The sequence below is a fragment of the Fomitopsis serialis genome (genome assembly GCF_022376445.1).
Source record: "Fomitopsis serialis strain Sig1Antser10 chromosome Unknown B0H18scaffold_79, whole genome shotgun sequence".
NCBI classification, from domain to species: Eukaryota; Fungi; Basidiomycota; class Agaricomycetes; order Polyporales; family Fomitopsidaceae; genus Fomitopsis; species Fomitopsis serialis.
Genome location: NW_025955039.1, coordinates 109,461 through 136,319, shown reverse-complemented (window position 1 = coordinate 136,319; position 26,859 = coordinate 109,461). Strand labels below are relative to the sequence as shown.

Below are 26,859 nucleotides of genomic sequence, written 5' to 3'. Positions count from 1 at the left end.
GCAAATCGTCGAGCGCTCAGTAAACTCTATCAAGGCGTTCGCTGAGAGAACAGAAGAATGAAGGTTTGAGGAATCATCGATCATCTCCTGGCACATATATACGCCGAGCAGTCTGCTTGCAAGTGGACCCCGCTCGGTAGCACGGCAAAGCACAATCAACCCTCACGAAGTCTTATTACTATGGCGGATTATCTACCTGGATATCCTCGAAGTCGGGGAGGATACTTCGGTGCAGCACACTCGCATGCCTCCGATGATGCCCTGATGGAGGAGCTCTACACTGAGCCCGTTGCGGTCGTGGAGAAGCCTACGAATATCACAGATGACGACATTGCCATCGCCATCAAGACCTGGAATACGTCGGCTCGTATAGCTGGGTCGAGGCGAGGAAGCCGACGGTGGTCGTGCCAGGTACGTCGCAATAGTAGTTGGCATACAGACATCACAGTGAAAACCAGCTACATAGGTTCTCCTGCATACTGGCGCGACCGTCCTCTCCCATATTCGGTCCCCCTCGATACCAAGGATCAATTTGTTGACCAAGCGGGGAACGCATGGGCTCTTGACTCTTTCCATGATGCGCGCAGTGATTGAGTCAAGGAGCAGGCGAGATTTGACTGGAGCACGGTCGATTTCGTGACGATCGTAACAGCATCCAAACCTGCTCGTGTGGATCCAAGGCGAGGGCTATGCATTCAGGATTGACATGCAGTTAGCTGGGCGACGGACTGTCCTTCTAAATCGCTGGGAGAAGCGAACGAAGGAGAACCACGCATCCGGCCAGTGGCCGATAAGCTTTCAGCGCGAGAGCACGTATTGCGTGCCAGGACAAGAGGATATACCGACTATCGGACACCACCGTATTGTGAATATGTACATGTTCTTCTTTCTTATGGTGTATCAACTAACATGGTGTAGGCTTCGGCGGTCTCACTATGGTTGTCCGCTTCTCAGTGGATGCTTGTGTCCCACCTAATACGGACGCATCGACACAGGCTCCACAACAACCACCTACGCCGGACGTGAACAGCCTCGCATCGAACCTGTCCGCTATGAGCATGAAGTCTGGCGAGAAACGAGGCTTCGATGTTGACAGAGATGCGTCGACTGCGGAGCTCGACGTCATCCGAGCGGCCGTGCCCGTCGTCCCCAGGGCGCGCTCACCGAGATCACGACTCGCTCAGGCTCGGGGCAGAATGGCGTGAAGTACGACTGGGTGGGCACGTACCCGCAGCTCTACTTCTCGCAGACACAGTGGCGTTACTTGGCCGTCCACAACCAAGGCAACTTTACGGAAGTGCGAAAGCGCGCGTTGGACGATCCGGAGATGAAGCGCATCGAGGCAAAGCTGCGGGGCGACTTCAAGAAACTGAGGTCTGCCCTTCGGGCTATCCAAGACCTCGTCGTCGAACACGGGGACAGGGGCAGGCTCAGCCTGGTCTTCGAGGACAGCACTCTCCGGGTCTTCGGACGGAAGACTCAAGAGAGTTGCCTTCCCGATACCATGCTGAGGCGGTTTGAAGGGCTATGATTGCCCCGGATGAGAAGGAACTGTATTATCCATATGCGTCGACTCTATGTACCTTTTGCGTTCGTTGTTGCTGCAAACCGCTAATTGTTTTCTTACTGCAGAGCTTGCAGAGCATTGTCTTCGATGCAGACGTCCACGTTCTGATCTGTGCTTGCACTAAAAATCAAGTCGAGGTCTACATGAAATGCTGCGGATCCTCGTCATACCCCGTAGACGGCACGCGGGGAAAGCATGTCAGGAGGCAAACGCTGACAGGCGCGTCTCGCTGAAACGGGTGCATAGAAGCCTATTCGTCCATCGATCGACATATAATGTATAGCTTATCTGCGGAGGTCAGCATCCCTCTACTCTACGTCGCCCTCTTATCTTCTCATGGCCTCAACCGTCTGGCAGACAGCTGGGGATGGCAGGGAGGGCAGCTATACGGCGAAACAAGTCGAGCAGGACATGCTTCATAGTGGTCTAGAGGAGACCCCCCTGATGGTCTTGGATAGCCCCACTGATACCGTCGCCGACTCCAATCTTAATGAATGTGTCTCCGAGTCCATGGTCGAGAACGTGGTGTATATCGGTTCGTACAACTGGGTCGATTCTGCAGAACCCATAATTCTCGTCCCAGGTGTGTGATGCCACATCAAGATTGCCGTACACCGACTGGCTGCTCAATATATACACTAGGTTCACCGCCGTTGTGGTGCGATAGAGGTGCTCCGTACACATTGTCGCTCGACCGGGACATGTTTGCATTCGAGGACGCATACAGGGTGCCTCCTTCCCTCCAGAACCTAGCCCGTATGAATGCGATTGATATCATGACGGGAGAGAATGGAGTCCACGTGGACTGGCCAAACATCGATTTTATCACCGACAGGAATGCATTACGGAAGTTGCTGGGGTGGGCAGGTGGATACGCAGGGAGAGCCTTCAGGATTGACCTCGAGTTCGCCGGGAGCGAACGGTCTTTCTGAATCAACCGGAGGAAGATACTCAGCTTTGGGTGGATGGAGAAGTTACGGGTTCAGCTTCGAGCATGAAAGCACGCAGCCGGCTCCGGGCTGCGAAGGCACCACTGGACATTATCGCATCAGTTCATATGTGCGTCATACTCTCCGCGCATGACTGCATATAGTCGCTGATACGTATGAAGTGTTTGGGGGCTGAAATGATCGTCTCGTACGAAGTGGATGCGTGCATCGCGACAACTACGACATTGGACTCCACGTGTTCCGCGACGTCAGATCCAATCGCACGCTATCCAAACGTTCGGCTCCTGGCTCTCCCGGCTTCGAAGGCAACACCCCATGAAGATCATACGGACAGGCATGAGTCCCGCAAACATCGTTGATAGAACTCAAAGCAAGCCGAAAACGTGGACGAGCACGTACCCCAGCTGTATTTGGTCAATCCCGTATCTCTACCGGGATCATACCACGGGAATTCAGCAATCGGAACGAGCGCGAGCGGAGGAGGCACTTCTGTCGTTGAGGCGGCATTGCAGGCGACTTCCGCAACTGCGGGATGTCCTACGAACCATACAAGCCTTGTTGTCGAGCATGGTCACCACGGCCATCTACCTTGTCTATGAACCGAATACGGTCGCTGCCTTGAGTCTACGAGAGGACTTCGCAGGCTAGCTGCCTACCGTCGGAGATCTTGCAACGATTCACGGTAAGCGCATCACATCACGTCGACTCTTCTTTAAGTCATGGTTTGTTCACAGCGAATTTGCTAGCGTCCAGAAGTTATTAAAGACATCTGTGACCCGTAGTCCACGTAAATCGATTCCACAGTACATAGCATCGGTACACGGCGCAATCGATACTTCAATGTCTTCAAATCTCGTGCGCTGGTGCCGTTCAACCTACAAGTGATGGCTTCCACTGCCAGCTGTCCACAGCCATTTGCAGCTGTCGTACCTCTCCGGCCAACTGTAGCTAGAGAGTCCTGTATAAGAACGGTATGTTGATAATTCACTGGATCACCTCGAGGCTGACTCCGCGTCGTTATTTTGCTTAGGCTGTTCTCACCGTAGTCTGCTGATCTTGTAGATGTACACTGTGGAACTTGCGGCGACTCGGCGAAGATGACCAAAGGACGGCCAACGTACCGCCGCCTCCGCAGTGAACTTGAACCTTAAGCTGTTGGGGCTGCTTCTGTCCCTTGTCTGGGCCATGAGAACGCCTCGTGCTCTCTATCAACCGCACTAATTGAACCCTTCAACTTTAGATAGCGGGGAAGCATAGCGGCCTCACAAGGTTTGTGTCCGAGCCATACTATAACTATCCTCTAAGGCTCGTCTGGATCCTCAGTCTGCCGTCACGTCGAACACTTGCAGTCGGCGAAGACCCCGCATCCTCATACTAGTCATGCCAGAACATTTCACCAATATCGGCGTGGAGAGTATGCTCGCCGCGGCGGGGCCTCCGGTGGTCAGGTCGCAAGTTCTCCTGCGTTGTCTTCGTTGCCACCGGAGCGCACGCTCTCTGAAGGCTTATCTTCTACGCCTGTTAAAACAATCGCAAAGCCCGCTACGACCTCAGGGAAGGTCATCGCAATCAAACAGTTCGAGTACATCGGGTCATTCAACTGGACCAATTCCAGCAAGCCTACCATCATCGTTCCCGGTACGTCTACATGCTACCCTAGTTGGGAGTACGGTTCTTCACTGAGTATACCATCTGCACTAGGATCTCCTCCACTCTGGCGAGGCCGTTCCTTGCCGTACCGGGTGCCGCGAGACAGCGGTGTCCGGTACGTGGACCAGACCGGCTACCACATGCCTTCCTATCCGTTATATCCCCTAGTGCGCGCTGTGGACATTATGTCGGAGGATAAGGGCGATCCTTTGACTGGAGTGCAGTTGACTTTGTCACCGATCGCAATGGTCTTCGAAAGCTGTTGCGCTGGATCAACGAAGACGGCACCGCCAAGGAGTTCAGGATCGACACTCAGTTGGCCGGCAGGCGTACGGTGCTCTTGAACCGCTGGGAGAAGAAGACGAGAGAGATGCCAAGCATGCAATATTCGACTTACGGGTTCAGTTTCGAACGCGAGAGCACGAACAAAGCGCCCGGTTGCGCGCAAGCTAGCGGCTACCATCGCATCGTCAAATATGTGAGTTGTTCTCTCATATAAGGTCAACCACTCTAACTCGTTCTTATGTAGGATTTTGATGGTCTGACCATGGTCGTCCGGTTTGAAGTGGATGCTTGCATTCCTACTGCGACGTCAGAGTCGGCCCCGCGGAGCCAGACCGCCTCCACCGATGTGGACAGCCTGTCCAGCATGTTGTCCGGATTGGCGGTTGCGTCTGGTGCAAGCAACGGCCCGGACATCGACAAGGACATCTCTACCGCCGAGCTCGACGTCATGCGGGCCGGTACACTCGTCCCGCAAAGCTCGCTCATCGAGATGACGACGCGTTCGCGTAACAATGCCATGAATTACGACTGGATCGAGGCGTACCCTCAGCTATTCCTTTCGCAGACGCCGAACCATTACCTCGCGGTGCACAGCCGCGGCAATTTCGAGGAAATTACGAAGCGTGCTTTGGAGGACGCGGAGATGCAGAGGATAGAAGCGCGGCTGCAGGGCAGCTTCAGGAAGCTGAGAGCTGCTCTGCAGACCATCCAGGATCTCGTCGTCGAGCACGGAGAACGGGGAAGGCTGAGCTTGGTGTTCCGGGACGGCGCTCTCCAGGCCTTCGAGAGGAAGTCCTCGGAGAGCTGCCTTCCCGAGAACACGCTCAGGCGATTCGAAGGTCTTTGATTTGAAAGCGTGTAAGTCCCCAGAAAGGGTTGCGCCGTCGTGTTGTTCTCGGTTGCCACTCATTGTACAACTACGTACCATCAGAGAGAAGCTGTCGTTCTGTTATTGATTCTCCGCGCCGAACATGTACATGTATAATAACAATATCAAGCGGGAATTCGTCGCGTGTCTGGTTTCCGAAGCAGTTTCGAAATTAGTTGCCTTCGGATACACGGCGTAGATAGAAGGCACACTTCGATGGGAGCAATGTGAATATGCCCATCTCATGTGGGTGTCAACTGACCCCATGCTAACTACATCAGCCGTCGAGCCAGCTATCGTGGGACATCCTCGTCCTCACCTGCACACCATCCGTTACCAGACGATGGCCACCAGCACCACTCACCGTGGTAACACCAAACCATCTCGTACACAGCAGTTCCGCCCGCTCAGGCTCAATATACTTGATGGCCTCGAGAGACCAGAGTTGGAGACCTTGCAGAAGCCTGAAACAAGGGCGACAGAATCCGTAACTATACGGGACGTGGAGTATATCGGATCCTATAATTGGCTTGACCAGAAGAAACCAACAATCGTCGTCCCAGGTACTCAGCTGTTGTTGTATCAGCGGAAGTACTGTACTTCACTGATCATCGCCCTAGGGTCGCCTCGTAGGTGGTTGAACCGGGACATACCGTACCAAGTTCCACCTGACGCGGGAACATTCTGCACCTACGAGGATGGACAGAGGGTGCCGTCTTATCCTATGCTCCCGTGGTTCTACGCCATCGACACTGTGACGGGTCAGGCAATGGACTGGGGCAGCGTCGACTTCATCACAAGCCGTAACACGTTGCGGAAGCTGCTTCGGTGGACGAGGGAGTCAAAACCGGACGACTTCAGGATAGACACACAGCTTGCCGGAGAGCGCACTGTTGTGTTCGGTCAGTGGGTCGAGCGAATGCGGATGAAGAGCGACAGCCGACATCCGGGATACGGGAGAAACTTCGAGCACGAGAGTACTGGCGTCGCTCCGGGATGCGAGAACTTGAACATGACCGCTCATACCCGTCTGGTCAAATACGTGAGCGGCCAGGCGTCATGAGCTAGGTTTATCGAATGCTAATCGAATGATAGAATTTTGGGGGGTTGACCATGGTAGTCGGTTTCGAAGTGGATGCGTATACTGCTTCCGCTAGCCCATCAAATTCTCCGCTCATCACAAACGGTGGTCATTCTGCGACAACGGAACCAATGACACACGCTGACAAGAGTTATGTGAATGTCGTTAACGCGGGGGGCCAGATACCGCAGGCCGACATCGTTGAAATCAAGACAGGCAAGAAGATGAAATGGAAGGAGACGTACCCACAGCTCTTCCTCTCGCAAACACCTCATCTATACGCGGCTAGTCACGAACAAGGATTGTTCCGCCAGGTGCGAATGTTGGGTGTGGACGATCCAGAAATGCGCGAGGTTGCCGAAGAACTCCAGAATGATTTTGTCAAGCTCCGCGATACCCTGATCGACATTCGGAATACCCTTCGTCGGCACAAGCAGTCGACGCGCTTGAGCCTGCTCTGCCAGAAGGGCAATTTACAGGTGTTCAGAATGAAGAATGCGAACAGCTGCTTACCGGAAGCTATTCTTGAACGTTTCGAGGTGAGCGAGTATCCCTGTGGTTTGACCAGTCGTGCTTACCCAACAAAACGCATCCCAGGGCGGTCTCAACGAGAGTTACGAGACTGCAGTCCAATGAGGTCTGGGGTATAGCCAGCGGCCGCGCAACGGGCATTCTACGAACCGGAAGCTTGAAGGTCAGCGTTCTTGCACATTGGGTCACTTGCACCGCATAAGTTAGCTTTGAGCCCAGAAGTGATTTCGCACCCGCTCGTAGAGTTCAAGCCTCATTATATAGCAGCACCAGAGAAGATGTATTCTAACAAGTAGCACTGGTGGTCAACTGCTGGTAGCAGGCTGACGTATCATATATTGTAGCGATGTGCACGTGCATCGTATCGAGTGCCAGCCAGCGCTCGCGGCGCGTCCTCCTTATTCGAAACTACTTACTCATTGGTTCTATCTATGGCATCGACTCTGGTTCACGCGCATATCTGAATCAATGTGCATGAAAACACGCAACACTCACACTCCGGGATGTCTCCCTTCGCAATGCGCCGCGCGCGATGGCTCGGGAGAGGTGAGTACTTACGTATGTAAGTACTTGAATCACTACGCACGGCAAAATATGAACTGTCTAAGGTACTGTATAATACCGACATCGATTGGGAGTTCTATCTGAGCTGACAATTGAACACTTCAGTCGTCTGAGCCTCACAGTTACGTCGTCGTGCTTATGTGGCATGCATGACCTCGGCCTCCCGCGGGTTCGATGTTCTATCATCAAAACTACTGCTTCACTGTAACGTGTTTCAAGCGTAGCACCGCGGCGCTTAGACTGCAGAGCACAGCGGCCGATCACTCAACACACCGGTACCGACATGAAGCACGAGGAAAGCTGGCCGAGAACGGGCGCCCGAAAGACCGTTCGACGCCCATATGAGCAGCATGAACTTGAATGCCGCAGAGGTTTCCCCACCCCTCCTCCTTCCCGCCCTTCCGTCGATTAATGCTGAAGTCCCTCATGCCGGAGGGCGCCCTTTCTCAGGCTCTGATAGCCCTCGTTATTACTTGGATTTTATGGCGAGCAATCCGCTCGCGCCTCGTATTTGCGAGCCTTCGCAAGCTGCGCGGCCCGCGATCTAGCTCCTTCGTGACAGGTGAAGCGATTCTGTCCACCTGTGGTACTAGGCCAATTAATCGTTTGTATCAGGGAACCTTAAGCAATGGTTCAGCCGCGAAGGGGACGGCTTTCAGAAACATGTTGCGCTAGAATACGGTTCTGTGGTCAAGATACACGGAATGATGGGAGTACGCGTTACGGCTGTACTTGTTGCTTCGCCCGAGCCCTTCAACTGATTTTGGCATCTAGCGACCAATCCTTTATGTATCGGACCCAAAGGCCCTACATGCCATACTAATCAAGGAAGAGCCGATCTACCAAGAAAGCAGAGCCTTCATTGAGTACGGTAGTAACAAGACTATATACCCTAACGAATTGACTGCCGTTGCGATATAGGCTGGGTCGCATCTTGTTTGGACCAGGTTATTAGCCACGGAGGGTAAGTCCCGCAAAGTTCTTTACTCCAGCCTCCGCTACTCAAATTGGATCTAGGGCAATATCACGCGAAACAACGAAAGCTACTCAACCCAGTGTTCTCGATAACTCATATGCGTCGCATGCTCCCGATCTTCTACAATGTCGTATACAAGGTAAGCAAAAACTCGAAACTTGTGCATGCAGATTCTGAACAATCACTAGCTACGAGATGCCATGCGAACGACCATTGAAGGCGGCAAATCTGAAATGGACGTCCTCGGATGGACAGTACGCGTTGCACTCGAACTGATCGGTCAAGGCGGTCTTGGGTATTCTTTTGATCCTCTCGTCGAGGACAAGCGTGACCCATTTGCGGACGCTATCAAAGCCTTCAAGTGCGGCTCCCTTCTATCACCGTCATGACTCGAGTCTGATGTCCATTCATTTTTCTTCCTACGTGGATAGTCCGAAGATGGTGGACCTAGCAGTACTGCGCCGTTTTATTCCATACCTGAGGATCCTCGGACCCGCCTGGTTTAGACGCATACTTGTGGATCTTCTTCCGAGGACGTGGATCATACGGCAAGTCGTCGACCTCGTCGACACGATCAACAGTCGGTCGGAGCAGATATACGAAGCGAAGAAGGCTGTGCTGCGACAAGGAGACGAGGTAGTCAGTAAGCAGCTCGCCGAGGGGAAGGACATAATGAGCATTCTGAGTGAGTAATGAAGGTTGTCATCGCCGATGTCGAGTTGAAAAGTCCCACCTTACCAGTGCGAGCTAACATGGCGGCCAATGAGAGCGAACGGCTTCCAGAGGAAGAAGTTCTTGCACAGATAACGTAAGTCTATGCCTTCTACATGATACAAGGAGAGCTGATGTGATCACCAGCACCTTCACATTTGCCGCGCTGGAGACCACATCTTCAACGCTCGCCCGTATTTTACACTTGCTCTCGATCAACAAAGATGTCCAGCAGAAGTTGCGCGAAGAACTTATCGAAGCCCGTGCAGCCGAGGGGATTCCTTACGATGAGCTCGACGGTCTTCCGTTGTTGGATAGCGTTTGTCGGGAGACTTTACGGCTGTAAGTGAGACGTCACTCACTCTACGGTCCGCTTCATGAACTGATGTAGTCCATAGCTATCCACCCGCTACGAACATCGTTCGAGTGTGAGCCTTTCTGTCGAGCGATGGTCCGTCCTCTCACATCTTCATGCAGCGCCCAGAAGGACAATGTTATCCCGCTGTCTCAGCCGATCACCACATCAGACGGGCAGACACTGAACGAGCTGTTTGTGCCGCAGGGTACGGAGATACTTATCGGCACGTATGCGTCGAACGTAAGACAGGACCTATGGGGCCCGGATGCCTCGAGTGGAAACCGCAGCGATGGTCACAACTTCCGTCCGCTGTTACGGACGCACGTCTACCAGGTGTTTACTCCAACCTGTAGGTCCTCTAGAGACTCATCGTACTGAACCGATGACTAACGAAGCACGTTACAGGTTACTTTCTTGGCCGGAAAGAGAGCATGCATGTTCGTTCCTCTACTTTCTCATTCGACTGAGACTGAAATTGATGTAGCGGCTTCAAGTTCTCCGAGATGGAAATGAGTCAGTATATGCCACTCACCAGTGACGTTGAAGCTAATGATGACACAGAGGTCGTTGGCTGTGTTACTGGCACACTTCATTTCGACTTGAGCGACAAACCCATCGCCTGGAACGTTGCTGCAGTGCGCTATCCCACGGCGGGAAGAGAGCACTAAACCCGAGATGTCTCTGAAGGTGGGCATCTATCGACCCGCGTAGGTGTTGAAGGTAATCGACCCTTATCAAGTAGACGAGTTGTATGGATGTGTTGCTTGAATGGAATAAGCTGAACAGCGTGTTTGAATAGCCACAACTCATAAAAATATCTGTTGCTAATTGTAGATCGCAGCTGTATGCTGTGGTTACCGAGTAAGTCAATTGACTATGTGCCGCAGTAGCATTTACACTGTCTCACAAGTCCCGCTCCTGCATTGCGTTGATCTTTCCTACTTGTCGTAAGGATAATCATCGAAGATATCGAAGGGAGGTTGTACGCTTGGAGGGATTGATATCGCTGAGGCGGATGCGACGTCGCTGCCTCCTCCAACCTTGAAAGAGATCTTCGGCAGCGCGAAGACTGAACAAATGTCAGCCTCAGACAGTGTATCGCAGAGAAGGCATTCGACCTTGGAGGTTCTCCTTGACACGTGAGGGAGTGACGCTCTTCGGCAGTACGACGGTCTGAACGAGTTCCCCTATCAGTGCATCCGACGTTGAACTTATAAGCACTCACGCCGCGCTGGACGTGCCAGGAGATGATCGCCTGGGCAGGCGTGATGTTGAGTTCATTCGCGATCTCTTGAACTTCAGGGAGCTGAAGCGTCTCCTTGACCTGTTTGTTGCTTCCGAGAGGCGAGTATGCCTCGAGGAGGAGATCGTGCTCTTGACACCACTTGAGCAGCTCCGGCTGCGGGTTCCAATAGTTGAGCTCGACTTGGTTCACGGCGGGCTTGTATTTCAGCGGGTTAGCAGTGAGGTTCTTGATCCTGGTTCATGAATATGAGTGCATGCATGCTAATCAGCGGCGCACCAACTGACCTCGGGATGTTGAAGCTACATAAAGTGTCGGGGTGTCCATAAGCACCCTGTACTTACGATAATCACTGTACCCACTTGCTGATACCGATGTTCCGCACTTTTCCCTTCTCGACCATCTCCTCGAGCTTCTTCCAAGTCGGGTATGGATCGGCAGTGAGCGCTTCATCAAGCTCGTAGGTGTCTTTCTTCAGCGCGATCGGCCTAACCAGGCACGTCAGATGCACTAACGCACGCCAGTCAAGCCCATCGTAACCAATGGATGATGTAGAGATCGAGATAGTCGGTCTGCAGATCGCTGAGCGTCTTGTGAGGGCAGGCTCAACGTCCTCCGGGGCGTGGAACCAATTCCACAACTGAGACGAGCATTGACCAATGTAACGGTTGTGCAATGTAGCACGAGACATACGTACCTTCGATGTCAGCCAGATGTCTTCGCGAGCGACACCACTCTCCTTGATAGCTTGCCCGACCTCCGCCTCGTTCTGTCGATCCGTTCAGACCTGCACACCTACTGCCGGGACTACTAGTAGTACCACCCACCTCATACCTCCATGCGCCGTCGATATGTCTATAGCCCGCCTTGAGCGCGACCTTTACAGCCGCACCGACCTCTCCCTGAGCTGCCTGCCAGACGCCTAGATCAACACGATGTTCAACATCTTACGTCCCGTCGTGTGATATTCACCGTACCAAGCGCCACCGAAGGGATCTTGTCGCCCGACGGAAGGGCGTAATGTGTCGGCAATGTCGAGACTTTGGCATCGACTGGCCGGTGACACTGGAAGCCGAAGGTGTGGCCTGAGCAGACTGCATCCAGTTGCAGGAGCTGGAACCGGCACAGAAGATAGAGAGCGATGTAGGACCCGACCAAGAATCCGAGCAGGGACTTCACCGGCGACAACACATTGCGACGCATTGTCTTCTGTTCGTGCCCCGCGTGCCCTGTTGACACGACTCCATCGTCGGTCACCAATACTAGTGGCTGGTAGAGCACTGGACTTTCTGGATGGACGATCAATATCCATCCACGACGAGTAAGTAGATGAGCTTACTTGAACCCTGGTTGGATGACATGCTGTATCCCGCTCTTATTAGTAGAGCCAGTTGTGAACGACTAACCGACACGAGATGGTCCGCCTCGTGGAAAACCAGTATATATATCGCTGAAGCCAAGGGTTCTGCTCTTATCTGCTCCTCCGCAGACTGGTCCCGTTGAAGCATCCGAAGACCGATATGTGGGATCAAAGAACGATTATTGGAGCGGGGCTCACTTCGCCATCCACTGGGCAGTCTGTAAGTAGTCATACAGTAACTTAGCCACCGTTCGTGTATCTCGGGATCAAACGAGCGGACGCGGAAGGCAGTCGACGGGTATCATCTGGTCGAGGTACAATCCGCTCATGAAGTAGGAGTAGCTAATGCGAACGGTCCGACAGCCGGTCGTAAAAAATGTGCGAGTGTAACTAGCATGACAAGACAGGAGAAAAGGGGTCAAAGAGGAAGCTATACGCGAGTACGCCTGTCCACCATCATCACAGCAGTAGCGACGACGCGCCCGCGAGCAACATCGCCGCGGTCAGGCCGACGACGGTCAGCGAATCCCAGCCCCGCGCCCTCAGCGCCGCACTCCGCTTGACGAGCTCGCGCTTGCCGACGGTCGTCGTCGCGTTGCGGAGGCTCCTCGTCGGCAGCATGTTCGGCGTGGTCGAGTACAGGTTCTGCTGGGGGTACGTTGAGCCGTCGTAGTAGTAGAGCTGGAGCTGGTAGCCGAGCGTGGAGTCGAGGAAGATGTTCCACTGCGGGAAGTATTCGGTCTGGTTGTACTCCTGGATGAGGTTGGACACAGCCGCGCAGGCGTCTTGCACCTGCATGAAGCCGTCGCCGAATGGCGTTGTCGTGATCGAGCCGTTGGGCTGCAGCACGTAGTTTCCGTGCGACCAGTCGATCACGCCTTGGATGCAGCTTGGGTTCGTGCCGTTGCTCGTGAATCGATACCGTGCTATCTCGAAATAGCCATCCTCCGAGCTGTGCATGACATGTCAGTGACAATTTTGAAAGAATTGGAAGTGATGACAGCAGACATCGTAATGATAGATGCACTTGCTGGACGCAAACGCTTGGATCGAGAAAATTGGAGGGTGCAAGTACCCTCCTGGTAAGGAACGGAGGGGCCCAAACGACCGACAAGGTGCTAGTATAGCGAGATCATCACGAAGGTGATTCTCCTGGGCCCCGGTATGATGGTGCGTAACACATATGATGATGGACCGACCTGCACAACGCGCACGCAGGAAACAAGCGGAGTGCGGGCGATACAGCTCCACCAGTGATACGGTCAGGCGGAGTTGTGCAAGGTCCGAACGGGACTCGTGAAAGGATTCCCCACCGTCCACTTCACATGACGGCACCTTGCCGAGAGAGACTATGCTTCCCGATAAAGCATAATGGGTGAATCCTGCGACACACCAGCGCCGCCGAATCTCTGCGCGCGCGCTGCGAGAAGCAGTCCATCGACATATTACTTGCCGCCCGGACCCTGCATACACGTGGGAGGGGCTGTCTATCCGTGATCGTTTTCTGACATCTCACTGAAGCCAGGACTCTGACAATGCGCGAGAGGGTCAGACAGTCGCCCTTGCGGGGCTTGGAACAGCGAGCTTGTCGTCCAGACTTCCCGCGTATTGTCAGAGGTCGCTGAAGGAAGGGCACAGCCTCAGAGTGGACACTAGCATGACGCCTCGCCGACGAGTAGCAGACAGAGGCCAATGACCACAGATAGGAAGGCCACCCAGTCGTGGGGCACTGCCACAGTGCCAGGCCAGTGGCACACGTATGGACCTGCAGAACATATCACTGCCCCGCCGCCTCGGACAGCAGCGAGATCAGTCGTTAGATGGCTGCGCACAATCCAGTAGTGGACGCGCAAGGAGTCCGTTGGTAGCCTCCGTCCGACTTCCCGGGACACTGTTGGTGGATCGACATAGAGCGCCCCGCTTCAATCCGCCTGTCTGTATAGGCGTTGCCCTTCGAACGCACCACTGCCAGTCTTTGGGCACATTGCACACACGCTCTACCCTCTTTGCGTCCTTCCACGACGCGATCCGAGCCAGATCTCAAGTAGAATGAACAGAGATCAGATGGTTACTCACAATGAGAACGAGACACCGGTTGTGTTCGGGTAGTTGAAGGACGCTTCAGCCGGGTCTGCAAAGCCCTGTGAAGAAGTCAGCATTCCAAGTCGTCTCTCTCGATGTTTCGGACGTACCGAGCCCGTGAGTACGCCCATGGATCCGGAGGCCCAGGTGCCGTAGATGACGGTCGCATTATGGACAGTTGTATATTGGATGTCCTGTGCAAGAACGGGGAGGACGGCAAAGAGAAGACCGAGGACGATTGGGAGCATTGTGGTCGTGAGGAATGACGGCGAGCACGCTGCGGAAAGAGGGCTGGCAGCCGTGGGTGACGATGGGGAGAGGGTAAAGAACGTGTTTGGCTTTGTTTTGTTCGCTGTGGCAACCCGTCCGTTTGTGGCTTGCGCAGCCCTGTCTGTGCCGCGCATGCGACCATCATCCTCCATGCGCTGTTGTCCTGGCTCCGGCTGCTACCCTGCACTCTCAGGAAACCTGCGCAAAGGTCTCCGTGGGAAGAGGAACATGCATTGCTTCTCACAGCGGCGGGCATTCGTCTTGGTCGAAGATGGAATAGTGTCTAGTGCGTTATCCGAGTCAATACAGGACATTGCCAGTCAGAATGTTGCTACTGCCGGCTTCAGAACATTCGTACAAGCAGGTACGGTATGCCTTCGATGGCCACATCTCGCCGGGTTTCTCTTGGCTACAGTTGGTGGCATGGCAATCCTATATGCGATGTCTGCTTTTCGCTCCAAAAACTGAGTATCAGGACTGTACTTGCGATGGTATGTCGTTTGCGACGACGAAGTGCGTGTGTGTTTGATGCCTATGTTCTTGCGCACGCAGCAGATGTGAAGTATTCGAAAAGGATCCTGTGGAATCACGATACGGTGGTCACGTCGCTCGAATGATGAGTTGTGACGGCACCACTAGTATTGCTGAGCTTGCCCGATGTCGCTGTGTCTCTGCGTCATGCGGCTTCATGATGAACATCGTGCATGGCGACTGCAACCGATTCTATTTGGGAAACGCAGGACTCGGTGACCTTGGAGTTGTTCAAACATGGATTTTGTCTCTGACCATCTTCCGGCAGTTCGTCCAAGTAGCCCGGCCACGAACAATTTGATTGACAACAACGAGTAGGTAACCCGGTATGATATGCCTACCTTGCGTTAGCACCTGATGGCGAGAGACGTGGACAAGCCTGTTTGAGCACACAGTATGTATCGGCATCTTTCAGATCTGATGACTGTTACAGCGGTTCAATACCTGGTTGTCGTCCGAGTCGGTGTGGCCGAGCTTCAATACACGGCGCTGGGCGAAACATTGGTTATCATAGTATGAACGACATGTCCGATGATGTTTAGAGTTCGTCCATACTAAGCTTGCCGGTCACAGGCGGCGAACTAATTTCAAGGACTTATACCGTGTCCGTGAAAAACTCTGGCGCCGATTTCTCTGCACACATCCCCGTTGACATGCATAGCCTCCAGATGGAACTGCCTGTGCCACTCATCTTGTTATCGACCTGCTCTGTCTTTTGGCTCGTGTGGCGAACAGCTCGGGCATATGCAGCGACATCGACTATTAGTAGTCTGCCTGGACCTCCATCCGGAGCGATCCTTACAGGTAAGGCGCCATCGTACACGACTCTACGCTACTCTTAACTAATATATTGTGCTAGGCAACTTGAAGCAATGGTTCGCTCGGGAAGGCGAGGTGTTCCAGCAACACGTCGCTCTCGACTACGGCCCTATCGTGAGGCTTCACGGTATGCTGGGGGTACGCCTAGCACGTTTGCGACTAGACTGGGGCAGGCCTCATATTGATGAACACAGCGGCCGATGTTGTATGTGGCAGACCCAAAAGCGCTCCACATGATCCTGATAAAGGAGGAGCCGTTCTACCAGAAAGCGCGGCATTCACGGAGTACGTCTACGTCTATCGACGTTCGATGTATGTCGCTGAGATCGTCTCAGAGTGGCTCGCGTATTCTTCGGGCCCGGGTTACTGTCGACTTCAGGTACAGCACGACAATTGTTGTATAGGCGACCATAAGGCTCAATATGTGGCAGGCCATGCTCATAGCAGGCAGCGCAAGCTACTGCATCCTGTGTTCTCGATCAACCACATGCGACACATGCTGCCATATTCTATGACGTTGTCTCCAAGGTAAGTGCCTCCTGGCCGCCCGAGGCCTCGCATATTTATTGAGTCCCTCTGCAGCTTCGTGATGCTATCAAAGCTTCTGTTGAGAAGGGAGCAACCGAACTCGACATATTTGGCTGGATGGTCCGCGTCGCGCTGGAACTGATTGGTCAAGGAGGCTTGGGATACTCCTTCGATCCTCTAGTAGAGGAGAAATCAGATGCATATGCGGAAGCCATCAAGTCACTCAAGTATGTCCCTCAAACGTCCCTTTCGCTCTGCAAAAGTCAGATGGAACGCCGGAACTGACGATGTTCTCATGGATGCGCAGTCCGACGATGGTAAGGCTTGCCATTCTCCGGCGCGTCCTTCAGTATGCCTGGATGCTGGGACCCGCATGGTTCCGGCGCAGCCTTGTACGGCTCATGCCGGACACATGGGCAATCCCTCAAGTTGTCAAGATTGTGGAGACTATGGACAGACGATCGCGAGAGATCTACGAAGCCAAGAAGGCTGCGCTTCATCAAGGTGACACGCAGGCAGTCAAGCAAGTCGGAGACGGCAAAGATTTGATGAGCATTCTCAGTGCGTTACATGAAGAGAAGCGCTCGTAACCTTTATCATCACTTTGCTGACGTATTTTCAGTGCGGGCCAACATGGCTGCAAACAAGAGCGAACGGCTGTCCGAAGCGGAAGTGCTCGCGCAGATGACGTGAGTGCTCCTGCTCACCAGCCCGTTGGTGCTTTAACTGTCCCACCCACGGTGCGGCAGAACCTTTGTATTTGCCGCGATAAAGACCACGTCGAGCACGCTCTGCCATATCCTGCAACTTCTCGCGATCCACCAAGATGTACAGCGGCAATTACGCGAGGAACTCCTGGAAGCCCGCGCTGCGGACGGGATACCGTATGATCAGCTGGACGGGCTGCCGCTGCTAGACAGTGTCTGCCGAGAAACCTTGAGATTGTGAGTAGGGAATGATCGTGCATACGCTTCTCGATTTCTGATACCGAAGATCTTTCTCCGTAGGTACCCTCCGGCCTCGAATATGATCCGAGTGTAAGAATGTCTGTAGGTGCGGATGTCATGCTGCATACTGACTTGTATACCTAGAGCTACCAGAGATAGGTTACTCCCACTCTCTCAGCCGATCAGTACGACAGATGGGAAGACGCTGAATGAGATCTTTGTTCCGAAAGGAACCGAGATTTTGATTGGAGTTTACGGGTCAAATGCGAACAAAGAATTTTGGGGAGACGACGCTCTGGAATGGAGACCTCATCGCTGGTCTAGACTTCCGTCTACCGTTTCAGAAGCTCGCATACCAGGGGTATATTCGAACTTGTGAGCCTAATTCTGGCCCTGAGGCAAAGAACGATTCATCTCTGTTGGCAGGCTGACTTTCATTGCTGGGAAGCGAGCATGCATGTAAGCCGGCTCCGAGACACTCCACTGTTTACCTCCCTAATGAATCTTCCGCACAGAGGGTTCAAATTCTCCGAGATGGAAATGAGCAAGTCTCCGTTTACTGCCTTGATTTGTGATGCTGACTATCTTGCAGAGGTCACGCTTGCTGTCCTCGTGACAAACTTCACATTCGGCCTACCAGAGAAAGCTATTGCGTGGAACGTAGCCGCGGTCTGGTATCCCACGGTAGGGAGAGATAGTACCGAACCGGAAATGCCGCTCAAAGTGGGCCTGTTTGGAGTACACTGAAAGCAATTTAGTATGTAGAGGTGCTCGTTGAGGGCATCCCTCGTGAGCCTTGGAAACGATCTATGATTGGAGACGATTAGTGACAGGGTGTTATGTGGCATCCTGGCTGCTCTTCACCGTTGAGTAAGGCCTGCGGTACAAGGTCATGGTTGGGTCCCTTGGCCCCGGTATCATAGCAATTCTCTCATACTCATTTTCCGGCTGTCTACACAAATCCTTTCAACATTTTTCTCGAACTGCATACGTCGGTATTCACCGCAGGTTGCTTTTGCGCTAGAAAGAATTGTGTTTATTTGGAGTTCGTCATGGGATCAACTGCATCAAGCATCACGAGGAGTTGGGATTGCCTCGATGTCTATCTTTTGCTCTGTGACAAGGTGCGACTTTTGAATTTTTTTCTGTGCCAGCTGATTATCTGAGTGTTGATCAAATCCTCAGGACTTCTTTTTGGCAACGTCTTGCTTGCCTGCACGGCGCTGATCACACAGCAGTGAACAAGCTGCGCTCAGGCTGCCATACTATATGTCTCACGCTAATTATTCTCACAGTGGTCATGAGACCACCTGGAGAGAAGGCAGCCAGCGAAGAGCTCCAAGTAAATGGACGGTGTCAATCGGTGGAGGGAACGCGTCATAACGGTGTTCGTATCTCCAACTTACCCTACCGATCTGCGCTCAAGATACACCGTGACCTCAAACAACACAGGATGGCCGTCGTGTATGTGTGTATGAGCATGCTTTCTGATCCGTCAGAAACTGCAGTCCCTATCATATCGGAGATGCACAATTGCCATGAAGCAGCACTGGAAGGGAAAAATGAACCCTCCCGCAAGTACGGTGCCATATTGCTTCAGAAGTCAAAGGAGACAAGGCCACTGCCAAGAGAGAATTAAAGAAGACATGACGCGATATAAGCTAGGCGTTCTCTCACTTGGAAGATTCCGACAGACAGAAGATCACTTCCGACTATCTTCTAGCTCTCAGCAAGGCTTCTGTCGACGGAGAGTCTCTATCCCGGCGAGTGCGATGTTGCGTCCTGTAAGGTGTGATATAATTTCCCCCCTTGAATATGAACGGTGCTAGAACTTATCAATCATTGACACACAGACCGGCCATTCATATTCTATGCGAGTGGATCTTGAGCTTGAGCTCTGACCGTCAGACCGAATGAAGCCTCCCAAGTATCATCCGAGGATCTTCCCAATTCGCCTACGCGTCCGGTCTTCAAATGCCCTTCCCCGTAAACATGCACACCGGCTCCGCTCGGAACATCCGCGGCGAGGCGGGTCACTGGCGAAACGGTGTTCATGCGATGCGTCTAGTGTTCCACCTGTCCGCGGGCACAATCACCTGTCCCCGTGTCCCCCCGACACCATAATAACACTAACGCAGTTGGTGGCAGGCTATCTGTACGTCGGAAACATTCAAGCTGCAGCGCGTCAAGCCACATTGACCTAGAATCCAAAAGTGGTCACAAACGAGGACGCTGACATTTCCGAGTATTATTAGCGGACCTCACTTTAGTGTGGTTTGTGCCGTGTGCGGCATGTACCTCCTCGAGGCGAACTTCCTCTCCACGTTCGAGAAGCGTTTGGAAGGCACTTCATCGTGGGCGGACTCAACTCGGCGTAAGTCAGCATGGCGGCGTCAAGACCCCAGTCGCGGGAAGGCCACACTCCGCAATCTCGATCCCCACGAAGACCCCACATGCTGCAAGTTTAGGTCGACGGTGGTTAGCGGGTGAGTAGGCTTCATACAAACGCACATGGCTCCAGCTCCTCCGTGCTTCGCTGTTGCTTACGAACACCGTCCTTAGTACTCACTCGAGCCGCACCCTCTTCTCCAGGAACGCCGTTCTATTCAAAATATGTGTGCGCGGTTCCATTGCGCCCATTCATCACCAGTGCTGCGCATTCGAAGCCCGTTCAGTAGTTGAAGCTTGTACGTATTTCGCTCTTATAAGGATACATTGCGAGCCATTGCACCCGGCACACGACTCAGTCTGTACGTTGTATGTCAACGACCCCTACCTTCTGAACCACCCTTGAGCTCCTCCACCAGTGTGCGCAGGGCGTAAACGCAATCAAACTTCATTCATTTTACAACACACTTTCGAACCTCCTGCGCCGTCCGCGACCTTGCGTTCAGCGTACCAGTGAGAGTCGCTCGGGTAAGCACGAATGAATTGAATAGGACTGTATTGCTAGACTGAGACATCGTGTCCTCGTCCTTAGCAAGCTGGCATGTCAGTTGACTGACCTGTCTTTCTCGCTGTAAGATCGTTTGTGATGCCCCGCGAACTTACGTCCGAGTCTGGGCGAACGTCAACAGCAAGTCAATGGTTGCTAACGCTCACCTGTCAACAGGTGAGTGCTGGCCAGCCTCCAAGATGTAGTCAAGTCGTTCACGTTGTGCTCCGGGGTACGGTTCCGCTGAGCCAATAGCCAAGTTACCATTCGACGGGAGCTGCTGGGACGGCCCTCCCCGACTTTCCCCGCGGGCATGGCTTGCCTCGAGGAGGACAGCGTGACTATAGCTGGATTAGCACAGGACGCCCGGGATCGCCCCATCTCATCGCGGTCCCATGAGCACGGAACACGCACCTGTACACACCCCGGAGAGATAGACACGTTGACAGTGACAAGCTCGCGCGTCGATCATGCAGTGCCATCATGCGTCCTATGCCATGCCAAGCAGCTACCGCGTATCCTTGGTGTATTGTACATTACGCGCGCACCGCAGAAGCGCGCGCCAGGTATCGTATCGCGCCAAAGATTATAACTACAGCGACGGAGACGGAACAGGAGTGAGCAGGCGTGCGAAATGCGGACGGCGGGCGCGGTTCGGGTGGTTGGCTGTCCGTTCGATGTGTGTGCGTACGAAGAAAACAAGGGCATACGTTACATCCTCTCCCTGGCTCGCTCTAGTCCTTCTTGAGATCTCGCCTGATCACGAACATGCGGTCACCCTCCGCTCTCGCGCTCAGCTCCTGAAGGCCTCCGATACTCGCAAGTTCTTGCGTACTCCGCCCTTTCGCCAGCACAACGTAGATCTCGAGACCGTCGCCACCTGCATGAGAGCTATGAGTCAGCCCAGCACGACAGCTTCCGAGTACCACAATGAATACGGACCTCAATGTGGCGCTCTGTTGCGCTCGTGAACGAGTCAATGACGATGGAGAGGACGTCTGGGAGGGGGAGGTGCGTGGGATGATTGGTACCGGGCGCCGGTGTCTGGTTCTTGAAATAGATCTAATGTGAAGTCGTCAGGCGGGTGTGTGACCAGGGGCGGGGGCGGGAGTAGAAAGGGCGGACGTACCTGGTTGTCCAGGAAGGGCTGCACGAGTGACTGAGCTGCACCTGCGGCTCGACATGCTTCACGCTCATACGAGCCAACAGGGTCAAAGGAATAGACGGCGCCCGTGCCTAGAGTAGACACAGAGTGAGTGGGCGCGAGCGTGTGCGCGCACGAGGGCCTGTGTGCGAGACGTGGGAGGGCGTACCGTCTTCCTCGATGCCACCGAGGATGTTGTAGACGTAGTATGGGAAGAAGCGTTGCGCGTAGAGCATCGTCTGGATTAGTCTTGCGATCGCGCGGAGGGGCATGTCTTTTGCGTGTGCATGGCGGTACCACTGGGCACGACGCATCAGACATCGGAGAACTGCAAGTGAAGAAAGGCAGAGACGCACCTCGAGTCGCTGCTTCACCTTCTTCACGAACATGTTTCCATCCGCCGCGAATCCATTGACCGCTAGCACTGCGCGCTCAGTTCTAGAGGACGCGTCAGCTCTCTGTGCGTCCCGTTCCGTCTCGCCCACAGCACGACTCACAATCTGAAGACCTTTGGTGCGTAACGCGTCTGGATGCTATACCCCTCGCTCTGCCTCGTGTCACCCGCAATGACTGAGAAGTCCGCACCCGCGATGGCGAGGATAGTGCCTCCGTTCTCAGAGTAAGGGTTGAACTGCCGCTGTTGCGGGCGTTCGTAGGAGCCGTCGGGCATTGTGTGGACTGGGGTGGGTGTGCAGATTAAATATGCCGCACGCAGGATGGCACGGAGACGAAAAGAGCAAACGAAGAAAGCGTCGTCGGAGAGAGGCGTATATACGCTCAGGTGATGGGGCCGCGTCAGTTCGCGTAGGCGCCACGGTCGCGCGCATTTGGGTGGCGGAGTTTGAACGAATCCACCGAGATTTCTGCCACCGTCTGTCTCCCGGAGTGTCTGCCTGCCTCCTTCGCTCTGCTCTCCCACCATCATCCCCCGACGAGCCCTCGGCCTGCCGACGGCCAGCGGCCTTGTCGTTTCTCTTGCCGCCCACCGAGTCTTCCTGATCCACGCCCTCTGTTCTCCCGACACCGAATATATCCCGTGAGTGGCCCGCCTGCTTTCTCCGCCGTTTCTCCAATCGTCCCGGCCTCTTCCCCCTCTGCGGTCGTTCCGGCTCGCCCTCAGGACACGCTCTGCCAACTTACGTTACACTCGAGATTGGTGAGTAATGTCCCAGGCTGGCCTTAGTCGTGAACATACTGGCTATATGCGCGCCAATGTTGCCCGTATGCGCGTCTGTGGTGGCTATATGCGTTTCCAGCAGTTCAGAAGTGCGCCCCCTGCTGGATTCGTTCGCCACCCGGAGAATAGCCGTATCTACTTGTGGCTTCGCCGCCTGCGCACGGAAATGCAGCCACTGCCTCGGTCGCGTATGAGGCGCCGCCATTTTGCACCATTCGCTGACTTTCGTCTTGCTCGGCGGCAGATCGATCCCAGGGCCGCTCCTACGCTTTTGATCCCAATTTATGCCTCGGTCCTTCTCACCCTGTCCACTGGATTGTATCCATGCATGTTCGCCCGTTCCACCGAAGTCCGTGCACCCCTTCTATCAGCACTTATCAGATATCCCTCGTCTGCGCAGGTTGACATCACTTCCGTGTGCAGTGCCTCAACAGCCACAATCCCCGAATTTATCGCGTCGGACGCGAAGACCAAACCTTAGTCCTCCCTGGCGCCTACAATTGGCAAAGCCTAGAGAAGAGACTATAGATTCGCGGTTCTCGTGGACCGTTGGTGTCTGGTCTCTCCGTCTGGCCGTGATCTTGTGGAAGCTCGGCCGTCTAACTCTTCGTGGTCCCTGATGTGGCTCGTCTGGGATACGCAAGTTTGCCCGGATGCAACGCGACTCCACCCGGGCAACGCCTGATCTGAGATGCTCCGGACGCAAATCGGCCACGATCTCTTTCTCCGGACAAAGCTACGCACAGTGAAGTTTCAATTGCCCCCAACAGTTCATCTTTTGGTCGATCATGCCGGGCGCCACCCTGAAGACATGGCGTTCGATCAACGGGTCCCTGTGTTTAGATTTTCGCATGCTTTCATCCACGCACGAAGACTGTAGCCCCAAACTGGGAACGAGGCAACACATTCTATCTCAATAATACCTACGCGCAACAGGCGGTGGATGTCGGATACACCTCACGGCGAGAGTGGAGGCGTGCATTTCGCGCGACTGGATATCTCCACATCTTGCAGCTGTTCACTACTGAACACGATTATCGCACATCTTGTACTCAATCTCGGAGCAATATCAAACGCCCACCTTCGTGCTTGGCAGCCTTTGCGCAAACGAAGACAACAGCAACACCAGAACACCCTTCCGTCCGCCTTGGGTGAGGCTGGATACCGCCGCTCCCCTCGCTAGTGTGCGATTCACATCCACGTGTCTCGCAACCGTCTCACAGTCGTCCGCAAACTCAATTCGCTTCTGGCGCGAGACGCAACCCGTAATTTCTCTAGCGCAGTATGGCGTCGCGTTCATTCGCGCATCTGGTCACAAAACCGCCGCTTTCCTCCCGCTAGACCGCTGGACAGCAGGGTGAAATACGTGTCGCGCGCCTTCGTAATCCGCGATGCATCGCTCGAGTGGTAGAAGCGATGTGCTATTACGCCGTGATTGCGCCGGCATCTGCATCTTGGCATATATTTCAGTGGCCTGCCCGCTTCAGCATGCCAGGCCACTGTTGTCTTTGGAAGCCGCACTACTGCAATGGTCTCAGGAATTTGAAGGGACATAACCTCGGTGCCGCATCTTCAGGACCGCAGTCGCCCTCTTTGACTCAGCAGTTTGCTACTTTTCGACTGCGACAAATTTCGATGACATCACAGCAGCCCTTCTTTTCGCGGCGACGCTGACCCTAGCCATATACTGGGCTGTTTGGTCATTCGCAAAGGCCAAATACCGAAGCTTGGGTTCTTGGGTTCGAACTTCGCAACTTACGCTTGTATTAGAATCACATGTTGTCCTTGTCGCCCGAGGTGGGAGGAATGTAGACGAGCGCTGCATGATGTGTTGACGGTGCGGTGGGGTTCCTGTGTCGGCTGTTTTGTCACTGACATCTCTTCGCAGCATTGTGCCGTGCGAAGATGCAGGATTGCACCGAGTGGTAAGTCGTCTCGATCGTCTGTGTGGAACCGCTGCAGATTATTTTCAAAGATCGTTGACAAAGACACTGCTTCACCAGCCCACCAGCAACCACAATGCGCGAGACGATGATCAATCCATTCAGTGCGTAGCGCTCCTAGGTGATGCGGCCTATCCTCGCCCGAACTTCCTTACCTTCGTGCAGCCCCGTAGGCGCCATGACCTTCTCCCGCTACGACGACCATGACAGAACATCTCGCCAGAACTCGAAGTCTTCTCAGACTCACTCGCACAAGCTCCAACTCCGCCCGAATAAGCCTCATCATCGCCGTGCCCGGTATGTCAGTCCGCATCCGTGAAATTGGTTTCCGAGGCTGGGAACAGGCACTGACCGCCGTACACACAGGCGCGGAAATGTCATGCTTGCGCCCCTGTACGGAGCCTCCACATCACGTATCATCCACGGCGTATCTGTTCCCGTCATCCCATCTCGCATCGCGAGTCTGGACCGTGGACTGCTCGCCTTCAATCCAATTCCGAGCTGTCCGTTCCGAGAATAGACGGCGCTCGCAGGTAGGAGGCTTATTTTGGTGTTTGGGATGTCTCCGTCGCGACTGCCAGGCTTCTCTGCCGCTGTCGCTGTCAGAGAAGGTGGAACGTCCGCCTCTGGATGGAGGTTATATCGGAGGATTGTGTCATGCGGCTGACGCGTGCGATCAATACCGGCCCGCGAAGGTGGTCTCGAGGAGTGCACTCCACAGCGCCGTCGAACGTCTCAACAACGACACCGGTAGATTGGCCTGTGTCCGCTCGTCGGACGCGTCATGCTTTGTGTGTGAGTCGTATAGTCTGCTGTCTTGGAACACGGCTTTGACATCCATCTCATTGCCAGTGACTTCACGAGGTGCCTGCCTGTTGGCTGTCTGGCGATATCCGTGCGCTGGTTTCTCGACGTTGCTGATAATTATACACTAATTCTGATTGATTGAAACATTTTTATATTCATTGATCACACGCACTGCGGTCGAAGCTTGATTGTGCTATTCTGTAAGTACAATACACCGGGATCTTTACTCGACAATCTCTGACAAAGTCATCAAACACCCATATGAATAAATGGCACCCATCTTTCGAACGATGCACCCTTCTGCTGCAATTCCAGAACTGCATTGTGCAGTGCCTCTGCTGCTCTCATGGCATTTGGTATCTTACCATCCAGAAGTTGATCATAGACTTTGCTGGCTACCACAGGTCCATCCTCATCTTGGATTGACCACATGGTTGCAATGACACCCTTATATCCAGCCAGAAGCATACCTGCAGCCAGATGAACAGCCTCTTCTGACAGCTTTTATCACCAGTGGCTGTCTCACAGGCTGAGAGAAATGCAAGCTCTGCATCCTGAAGAGATAGCTTAATGATCTCAGCCAGTGTCAACCTGCCATTCCAAAGAAGGATAGCACTGGAAGTTGGCTCAGTCATGTCCTGAACACCATGACAAGCCAGATGAACCCAATTGCATTCAGCTAGGCTTTGCAGGGTATGCTCTACAGTAGCAGCACTGTCTTTTAGGACTGTAACACCCTGAGGGTCATATTGACCTATTAACTGAGCAATGGCTAACATTTCATGCTCAGCAGCCAGAAGAGGAACCTGGCCTGGTGTACATGTTTGGCATATTCCCAATAGTTTGGGTGAGATGAGTGCCTCTCTGTGTATCCTATCCAACAGCACTGTCAATGTTGGGATATAAGAAGAAATGGCAATGTCCATCAGCTTTGGGCCAGGTTCTGCAGTCTCATATAATCCAGCTGCATGCAAGGGCAAAAATGTCAATGGGCCAGTCAAACACCAGAAGATGTGGGGTAATGTGTGTGGATTCTTTTGCTCAATCTGTCAAGAAATATTAGTAGGCCTCATATAGTCAATTATCAAGACATACCTTTGGAGACATCCTTTGCATAATAGGAAGCACTACACAAGTCCAGAGACTTGAGAGGATCTCAGGAAATCTGATATTATCCATGAGTGAAATTCTGACCTGCTTTGCAGCTCTTTGTCAGGTTTCCTGACATTTATCCCAGCATCTACAAGGTAATCATGTAGTTGTGTCTGTAGATACCTTGCTTTCTCACTGGTGAATAGAGGCAAAGCTACATGGTGTAGTTCACTTGACTGAGGCATGATAATCAAGGCATCAGACCTGTACTGGCTGATATTGATAACCACAACAGGACCATGCACTGCTGCTTTCATGAGCTGAGAAGCAGTCTTTGGCTTGAGAAAATGTTCAAAGCCATCTAAAGATTGAATTTGCTTCACAAGTCCCTCCCATGTACTAGCCAAGCTTCTATGCTTTTGCTCAGTGACTTCAACAGA

General features: G+C 53.5%; 12 protein-coding genes across 12 annotated transcripts; 8 read left to right on the top strand and 4 right to left on the bottom strand.

Moving 5' to 3' along the window:
• Nucleotides 1-180: 180 nt before the first annotated feature.
• On the top strand, nt 181-1,531 carry B0H18DRAFT_1122579 (uncharacterized protein; the record flags this gene model as incomplete). The annotated part of the gene is made up of 3 exons (XM_048034536.1): nt 181-411; nt 996-1,145; nt 1,196-1,531. 3 exons carry the CDS (start codon nt 181-183, stop codon nt 1,529-1,531), a joined length of 717 nt encoding a protein of 238 aa, XP_047889485.1.
• A 361-nt stretch (nt 1,532-1,892) lies between these two features.
• On the top strand, nt 1,893-3,424 carry B0H18DRAFT_1028387 (uncharacterized protein). The gene is made up of 9 exons (XM_048029933.1): nt 1,893-2,150; nt 2,210-2,489; nt 2,539-2,626; nt 2,679-2,857; nt 2,880-3,051; nt 3,084-3,108; nt 3,141-3,199; nt 3,252-3,263; nt 3,293-3,424. The coding sequence occupies exons 1-8, from the start codon at nt 1,904-1,906 to the stop codon at nt 3,261-3,263; spliced, it is 1,062 nt and encodes a 353-aa protein (XP_047889484.1). The 5' UTR covers nt 1,893-1,903; the 3' UTR covers nt 3,293-3,424.
• A 190-nt stretch (nt 3,425-3,614) lies between these two features.
• On the top strand, nt 3,615-5,476 carry B0H18DRAFT_1096175 (uncharacterized protein; the record flags this gene model as incomplete). The annotated part of the gene is made up of 5 exons (XM_048032446.1): nt 3,615-3,651; nt 3,931-4,155; nt 4,219-4,354; nt 4,387-4,645; nt 4,697-5,476. The coding sequence occupies 5 exons, from the start codon at nt 3,615-3,617 to the stop codon at nt 5,297-5,299; spliced, it is 1,260 nt and encodes a 419-aa protein (XP_047889483.1). The 3' UTR covers nt 5,300-5,476.
• Nucleotides 5,477-5,641: 165 nt separating this feature from the next.
• B0H18DRAFT_1028382 (uncharacterized protein) lies at nt 5,642-7,532 on the top strand. The gene is made up of 5 exons (XM_048029932.1): nt 5,642-5,883; nt 5,941-6,362; nt 6,416-6,940; nt 6,999-7,095; nt 7,152-7,532. Exons 1-4 carry the CDS (start codon nt 5,664-5,666, stop codon nt 7,035-7,037), a joined length of 1,206 nt encoding a protein of 401 aa, XP_047889482.1. The 5' UTR covers nt 5,642-5,663; the 3' UTR covers nt 7,038-7,095; nt 7,152-7,532.
• A 405-nt stretch (nt 7,533-7,937) lies between these two features.
• On the top strand, nt 7,938-10,264 carry B0H18DRAFT_1196256 (cytochrome P450; the record flags this gene model as incomplete). The annotated part of the gene is made up of 13 exons (XM_048036079.1): nt 7,938-8,058; nt 8,112-8,209; nt 8,271-8,362; nt 8,476-8,611; nt 8,661-8,833; nt 8,904-9,157; nt 9,214-9,280; nt 9,331-9,525; nt 9,582-9,611; nt 9,661-9,890; nt 9,937-9,978; nt 10,026-10,054; nt 10,103-10,264. Coding segments are annotated over 12 exons (1,467 nt in total), but the record flags the coding sequence as incomplete, so codon positions are not given.
• A 215-nt stretch (nt 10,265-10,479) lies between these two features.
• Nucleotides 10,480-12,145, bottom strand: B0H18DRAFT_957585 (NADP-dependent oxidoreductase domain-containing protein; the record flags this gene model as incomplete). Its single annotated transcript, XM_048042585.1, has 10 exons — nt 10,480-10,610; nt 10,660-10,714; nt 10,767-11,019; nt 11,072-11,086; nt 11,147-11,272; nt 11,300-11,424; nt 11,482-11,553; nt 11,612-11,706; nt 11,762-12,073; nt 12,124-12,145. 10 exons carry the CDS (start codon nt 12,143-12,145, stop codon nt 10,480-10,482), a joined length of 1,206 nt encoding a protein of 401 aa, XP_047889480.1.
• Nucleotides 12,146-12,205: 60 nt separating this feature from the next.
• B0H18DRAFT_1028332 (chaperone for protein-folding within the ER, fungal-domain-containing protein) lies at nt 12,206-14,623 on the bottom strand. Its single transcript, XM_048029931.1, has 3 exons — nt 14,337-14,623; nt 14,221-14,285; nt 12,206-13,096 (listed from the first exon to the last, which is right to left on the bottom strand). The coding sequence occupies exons 1-3, from the start codon at nt 14,472-14,474 to the stop codon at nt 12,604-12,606; spliced, it is 696 nt and encodes a 231-aa protein (XP_047889479.1). The 5' UTR covers nt 14,475-14,623; the 3' UTR covers nt 12,206-12,603.
• A 1,072-nt stretch (nt 14,624-15,695) lies between these two features.
• B0H18DRAFT_1122574 (cytochrome P450 monooxygenase) lies at nt 15,696-18,068 on the top strand (the record flags this gene model as incomplete). Its single annotated transcript, XM_048034535.1, has 13 exons — nt 15,696-15,831; nt 15,887-15,984; nt 16,041-16,131; nt 16,182-16,225; nt 16,294-16,374; nt 16,429-16,601; nt 16,682-16,935; nt 16,997-17,063; nt 17,124-17,318; nt 17,382-17,411; nt 17,466-17,696; nt 17,748-17,780; nt 17,837-18,068. The coding sequence occupies 13 exons, from the start codon at nt 15,696-15,698 to the stop codon at nt 18,066-18,068; spliced, it is 1,665 nt and encodes a 554-aa protein (XP_047889478.1).
• Nucleotides 18,069-18,372: 304 nt separating this feature from the next.
• B0H18DRAFT_639231 (uncharacterized protein) lies at nt 18,373-19,451 on the top strand. The gene is made up of 3 exons (XM_048038903.1): nt 18,373-18,445; nt 18,507-19,110; nt 19,175-19,451. Exons 1-2 carry the CDS (start codon nt 18,420-18,422, stop codon nt 18,958-18,960), a joined length of 480 nt encoding a protein of 159 aa, XP_047889477.1. The 5' UTR covers nt 18,373-18,419; the 3' UTR covers nt 18,961-19,110; nt 19,175-19,451.
• A 1,276-nt stretch (nt 19,452-20,727) lies between these two features.
• Nucleotides 20,728-22,192, bottom strand: B0H18DRAFT_1028306 (proteasome subunit). The gene is made up of 6 exons (XM_048029930.1): nt 21,898-22,192; nt 21,757-21,838; nt 21,570-21,699; nt 21,386-21,492; nt 21,196-21,318; nt 20,728-21,134 (listed from the first exon to the last, which is right to left on the bottom strand). Exons 1-6 carry the CDS (start codon nt 22,068-22,070, stop codon nt 20,991-20,993), a joined length of 759 nt encoding a protein of 252 aa, XP_047889476.1. The 5' UTR covers nt 22,071-22,192; the 3' UTR covers nt 20,728-20,990.
• Nucleotides 22,193-24,474: 2,282 nt separating this feature from the next.
• On the top strand, nt 24,475-25,589 carry B0H18DRAFT_639126 (uncharacterized protein). Its single transcript, XM_048038901.1, has 3 exons — nt 24,475-24,502; nt 24,581-25,315; nt 25,373-25,589. The coding sequence occupies exons 2-3, from the start codon at nt 24,724-24,726 to the stop codon at nt 25,453-25,455; spliced, it is 675 nt and encodes a 224-aa protein (XP_047889475.1). The 5' UTR covers nt 24,475-24,502; nt 24,581-24,723; the 3' UTR covers nt 25,456-25,589.
• On the bottom strand, nt 25,577-26,736 carry B0H18DRAFT_1086687 (CHAT domain-containing protein; the record flags this gene model as incomplete). Its single annotated transcript, XM_048032074.1, has 4 exons — nt 25,577-25,797; nt 25,827-26,373; nt 26,423-26,492; nt 26,522-26,736. 4 exons carry the CDS (start codon nt 26,734-26,736, stop codon nt 25,577-25,579), a joined length of 1,053 nt encoding a protein of 350 aa, XP_047889474.1.
• Between the last annotated feature and the right edge of the window lie 123 nt (nt 26,737-26,859).